We start from the raw sequence: 6,098 nt of genomic DNA, 5'->3' as shown, positions 1-6,098 counted from the left end.
TTTTTTCCTGCCGATTCCGATCACCCATGAGGGCCGATCACCGATACCGATCACATAATTATTATTTTTTTTAATCATAAGCACTACCGGTTACATTATGTGAAAGGAACCGTGAATTTACCTTAATTTAGACAAAAACTTGTTTTTAATAACTTTTTCCAAGAAAAAACAACGGGCATTGTGCAAATTGTACTGCTATCGGTAATACTATCTTTAAGACTGATAACATATGAAGGCTCTGAAGAGGTTAAATAATACAAAGAGTCCAAATAAAACCTCAACATTGCCAAAAAATTAAAGTATAAAGCTTAACATTCAAAGACAAATACAGGTTCCATTACAATAAACAATCCTGAGTTTGTGAATGAAAACTTCCTGATAGCATGGCGGCTAGCTGATTACTGCTAGTTCTGATTGGCTGTTTCTGACTGAGCGGAGTAATTATGCAGAACAGGGAGGAGGCAGAGGAGATCGAACCAACAGCGAGAACAGAACCAGCGTCTTACATCGCAGCTCGAAGACTTAAATAATTTTGCGGTTTATTTGTTTAGCTTTCTGACTGTCATGCTAATCCGGGTGAGTGTTTGTAGCTGTGCGCTGCTTTACCTGCTGTCTTATCGCTCCATATGTCTTTAACTGTAGTGATCCTCGATATAGCCAAACTCCGTCAGGTATGTCACTGTTTTTATGCCATATTGGATTCGTCGTGTTGATGCATTTTGACGTGCTTCACCCCACGTGCTTCAATTTTCCGCCGCAACACACAAACTTCCCCATTCACTCAGTGCGTTATAGTTCCACATCGCTTAGGATTTGTAGCTGCGCTTTTGGGCAGAGTAAAGGAAAGAGGAGACCAGCTGCACAGTCAGGCTGCGAAATGAGATGCAGGTGATCAGTTTGTGTGATCGGCAACAAGAGATCGTGATCGGCGATCACAGATCATACACTTTTTCACGGAAATCGGCCGATTATGATTGGTGGCCGATCGATCGGCACACATATAAAATGTTAGATCTCTTTCTGTTACTGCAGATACATTTCTCCAGTTTCTTTCTATATAGTTAACGTGAATTCACGTTAGAGCTACTTTTTCTAATTAAAAACCTCTGAACAAATGCTGCATTTCAGAACCTCTGTTTTGGTTTTTGTATTTCACCTCATGATTTTTTTATTCCTCCAGTGTTCCGTGGTCACAATTCAAGAGCTACTTCCTGTTTAAATTGGAAAAAGTGATGGATGACTTCAGAGCCTCAGCACCTGAGCAAATAGCTTCGGTAAACTCAAACGTGGAGTCGGTTCCGTTTGAGGACATGAAGGAGAGAATCTTGAAGATAGTGAAGGGATACAATGGGTAGGTACCTCCGAAAAACGTTACATCCGGTAACTCATCTCTTATTTGTGGCCTTTAGAGTGGTGTCTTGTAGCCCACAACTGCAGCTCAAGGATGATACAAATTTGTTTCTTGAATTTTTCATTATTATAAATAATTACGGACAATTTTCTTACAATGAAAAATGACAAGTACAACACAATTCATCATTTTACAACCAGCCTTTGGACATAGCTACACTTATTATCATTCAGACTTTTACTGAAAAGCCAACTTTGGGGGCAGTTTGACCTAGATGGCAGCATAGCATAAGTGCTTTTCCTTAAAGGTTTTAAAACCTTTCCTGTTTAAAGCTCCTCCAATAGAAACTGGACATCCCTTACTCTTATGAACTCAACATAGAGCTCACAGAACTCTAGCTTCTAAACCAACAGGAGCAGCAAAACCCTGATAGATTGTGGCCCAGTTCCTGCGGTACCATATATACCATATGCATGGGAGAAGACCATGCCTACCCTACCACAATTCTAAATTGTTAAAGAATTCAACGAAACAAAACAAGTGCTAAGGGAGAAGATCCATTTTATGCTACAGAAAGACATCGCCAGTGAAATGCACTTCTGTTTAATCCAAATTATGTCAGCAGCTTCTTAAGGCCCCGTAGGCCTTCAGGGGCCCTATAAATGCTAACATTTTAACACAGACCATAGATACATAAATGTAACATTTGTTTGAGAATATTAATTAGCACTGTAACAATTCCTCGAATGATTCAAGTACCTCGATTATTAAAATTCCTTAAGGAAAATGTATCTGCCTCAAAGCTTCGTTAAATTATGTTTTATTATTTAACGCACCGTGTTCTGCCCAGGTCATTATTTGTGGCGGGCAGCACAGTCACTTCTGCCTATGAGTTGTTGCTAAGTGGTAGCAGCATGACGTTTAATTTTTTGTCGTTTCATGTTAAATCGTGTGGCTTGACATTTGGAGTATGACAGCTTTTGTGCCATGGGGAGAGCGAGAGAGATCCAATTAATCGTAAAAATAATAATAAAACTTTGTTTTAAAACTAACACAGGGGCAAAGGCCCACCGTGCAGCCTGAATGGAAACATTTAAATCAAACTTTATTCATGGGCTTTATTCATGGGTTGTAATGGCCTACCCATGTTGAGTTTAAACCTAAGTCTAAATGAGTCTATAACTGATGCATTTCACTGTTTTTATTTGTAAAACATTGGAAAAAAAACCCTTATGTAAAAGGCAACACGTCTGCATTGTTTCTGATTTTTAAGGTGATGGAAGCATAAATATGTTAGAAACTGTAAAAATAAAAAAAGAGGTTTTTGTTTGTTTTTTTCTTAGAATCCCCTTCACAATCCAGCGATTGTGCGAGCTGCTCACAGAGCCCAAAAGGAACTACACTGGAACAGATAAGTTCCTTCGAGGCGTGGAGAAGGTTGGTCCTAATCAGTGTCTCTCTTTCTAAACTTTTCAAACGGTTGTTTTGTTCTAAGTTGAGCTCCGTTGGTTTTGTTTTAGAATGTGTTGGTGGTAAGCTGTGTCCATCCCTCTTCAGAGTAAGTATATGGTGTAGGCTAAAGAATCATTCTATTTTTAGATGCACCAATGGGATGATCACATTTTAAATTTTTTTTTTTTTTCCAGGAAAAACGGATGCAGCACTGTTAACCGAATGAATGGAGTGATGCTTCCAGGAAACGCATCTGCTTTTATAGAGAGGTTGAAAACTGAAATCAGTCGTCGTCTTTTTTTCTTTTTTTTTTTGTAACTCTTGAGTTCTCGTTCTTAAAATGTCTTAATTGTGTCTAAATTGAAGGCCTTAAAATATCTTACAAGGTTTCCCCTCAAAAACTTGCTAAACCCGGTGGTTGGGGCACCAGGACAGTGGCACAGGAAATTTAAAAATATTAAAGGTTAACTAGAAAATTCCTGAAGAAATTTAACCGGGGCCTGCCAAAGTGTGCCCGTCGGTTTTTAATCAATCGTTCTGATGCTAAAAATTTGCATTAATGCTAAAGAAAGCTGCAATGTAGTCAATAACCTGTGGAGAGTCAGAAGCATGTTGACTAAGCTGTTACTTGTACCACTCAGTATGTTTTATAAGCTAAAATTAACCAAAATAATAATAGCATGAATGCTATCAGTAGCATGTGGAGTATCACTAGCATGTTGTCTGTCATTGACTTACTCCATTCAGTATACAAAACATTGCTAATAAGTAAGAAAAGCGTTCTGATGCTCAACATTAGCATCAATGCTAAGCTGAGTTAAATTGTAGTCAAAAACCTGTGGAGAGTCAGAAACATGTTGACTAAGCTGTACTTGCACCATTAATTTTGTTAAAATTAATGCATAAGATGAAATTAGCCAAAATGCTAATGTTAGCATGATTGCTATCGGTAGCATGTGGGACATCACTAGCATGTTGTCTGTCATTGACTTAGTCCATTCAGTATACTAAACATGGCTTATAAGTACAAAAATGAGCTAAAAGCTTATTTTAGGTGAAATGCTATGCACTGGCTTGGCAAGCCATAACCTGAGAGAAAATGCTAATAAAGGCTAATATTATTGCACCACCTATTGCGGTGCACTTATCTGAGAGAATTATTGAGGCTTTTATTTTGAAATTTTCAGTAAGCTTCATTTGAAATGGCAACACTAATCCCATGTGTAACAGTGGATTTCTTAAACAGTTATCTAATGCAAAAAAGAGCAATTACATGATGTAAAAATTGTCAAGGCTCTTATTTTGAAATTTTCAGTAAGCTTCATTTGAAATTGCCACACTAATTCCATGTGTAATAGTGATTGGGTTAAGTCAGTTATATAATGCTCAAAGCACAAGTAGTTCTGAATACCAGCTAAGTCCTCCTCTATAGTAACTGACAGTTCCGCCATGTTGTAGTTCTTACATGCTGCTCAGGCCTCTCTTTTAACTGAGTCTTGGCCATAGATAGAACTACAGTTATGGTGTGTTTGTAGTCCAAACCAGCAGCTCTACCCTTCTCTGTATTCTGTTGCTATAGTGATTAATCCTCAGCCAACTGGTGTGTGTGTGTGTTTGTGTGGTTTGTGTGAGACAGAAAGGTGGAGATAGATTTCTGTCTTCATGAGACACCCAGTCAGTTCTGATGAAAATAGCAGTCCAAACAACTGCTTCCTGTTCAGGATCAGCAAAAGCGATCCGAAAACCGTTTGAAGCGTAGGAGAGGGTTATTTGTCATCTCCGATAGTACTGCGATTCATAACTGTAGCTCATTCAAAATAATAGCGGCGATGAGAGAAAGATGGTGTGCTCTGAGCTCTGAAATTTTTCAGAAAAGTCTGAAAATGAATGGCTGGGAGCCTGTGGCTACCCTGTCACTTGATTTAGCTCTGAAGCACCTTGACAGAAAACCGTCAGCCCTAAAGAAATTTTGAAAACATTTTACACAAGCAGGCATGCGTATCAATGTTATGACCGACTTTCATATCATGTGCCATTACTGGCGCATGTCTGATGCAAAGGCTTTCTAACACCTTTCTCATGTCACAACTCTGAAGACCGAAGGATGCCATCAGCTCGTTTAATGACAATTAAAAGGGTAAAACTGAAATCAAGACGAGAAAAACAATAAATATGTGATCATATGCAGCATAAAATACACTACATTCAATTTCTACCAAACATCACATCTATATGCGTACATCTAGGCTACCAACTGCGCACCCGATAACCTATCTAATTAACATAACAAACGTACTCTATCTTAAAACAACACATTAGAGCGCTATCTCTAGACAGAAACGATGTTACAAAGTTACAAACTTAATACGTACCAGCAACGCTTTGAACAGATTTCAACAGTAATTTACACCAACGGTGTCTGTTTCTACAGTTGTAAGTTTTGTTTCGAATAACAAAAAACTTGCTACATTGTAGTACCTGAAAATAACATGAGGGCAGGCTTTTTCCCTTTTTTCTTGTATACGTACTTAAAAACAGCATTTACATATCAATAGAGCAATGTTTGTAGGCATGAGAGCGATTTAAAAATTATTTTGGGGTCAAAAATCCACTCCGTTTCTCACTCTAAAAAAGGGGCAGTTGGTGTCAGTTACATTCTGCGTTTCGGCAGTTGGAAATTTTGCTCGTGTTTTGCTTTTTATGTCGCCATCGTAACTCCGATCCCCAAAAAAATTAATGGCTCCCTTTTCGGCATCGAGCCGCACGTTTTGATACCATTTTTGTGGGTGGGCACGCAGCAGTGACTGTAATGGAAGAAAAATAAAGATGTATACTAGAAAATTCCTGAAGAAATTTAACCGGGGCATGCCAAAGTGTGCCCATCGGTTTGAACCCAGCGTTCTGATGCTAAAAATTAGCATCCGTTCTAAAGAAAGCTGCAATGTACTCAAGAGCATGTAGAGAGTCTCAAGCATTTTGAGTAGCAAGGACTGTATGTTGACACTATAAAATTCCTGAAGAAATTTAACCGGGGTTTGCCAAAGTGTGCCCGTCAGTTGGAGCCCAGCGTTCTGATGCTAAAAATAATCATCAATGCTAAGCTTAGCTAAATTGTAGTCAATAACATGTGGAGAGGCAGAAGCATGTTGACTAAGCTGTACTTGTTACATTCATTGTGTTAAAATGAATGCATAAGCTAAAATTAGCCAAAATGCTGATGTTAGCATAAAGCCTATCAGTAGCCATCCATCCATCCATCCATTTTCTTCCGCTTATCCGGGGTCGGGTCGCGGGG

General features: G+C 38.7%; 1 protein-coding gene across 1 annotated transcript in view; it reads left to right on the top strand.

Annotated features, from left to right (window-relative positions):
• The window catches only part of ppp4r2b (protein phosphatase 4, regulatory subunit 2b), a 24,079-nt gene that overhangs the window by 7,498 nt on the left and 10,483 nt on the right, over nt 1-6,098 (top strand). Inside the window, exons 3-6 of the mRNA XM_008410598.2 lie at nt 1,181-1,351; nt 2,695-2,788; nt 2,872-2,909; nt 2,998-3,072. Coding sequence (XP_008408820.1) covers nt 1,181-1,351; nt 2,695-2,788; nt 2,872-2,909; nt 2,998-3,072 — 378 coding nt within the window. The remainder of the gene's footprint in view (nt 1-1,180; nt 1,352-2,694; nt 2,789-2,871; nt 2,910-2,997; nt 3,073-6,098) is intronic.

This window comes from Poecilia reticulata, linkage group LG5 (genome assembly GCF_000633615.1).
Source record: "Poecilia reticulata strain Guanapo linkage group LG5, Guppy_female_1.0+MT, whole genome shotgun sequence".
NCBI classification, from domain to species: Eukaryota; Metazoa; Chordata; class Actinopteri; order Cyprinodontiformes; family Poeciliidae; genus Poecilia; species Poecilia reticulata.
Note: the sequence above shows the minus strand (reverse complement) of the source record. Positions and strands in the feature narration are given on the sequence as shown.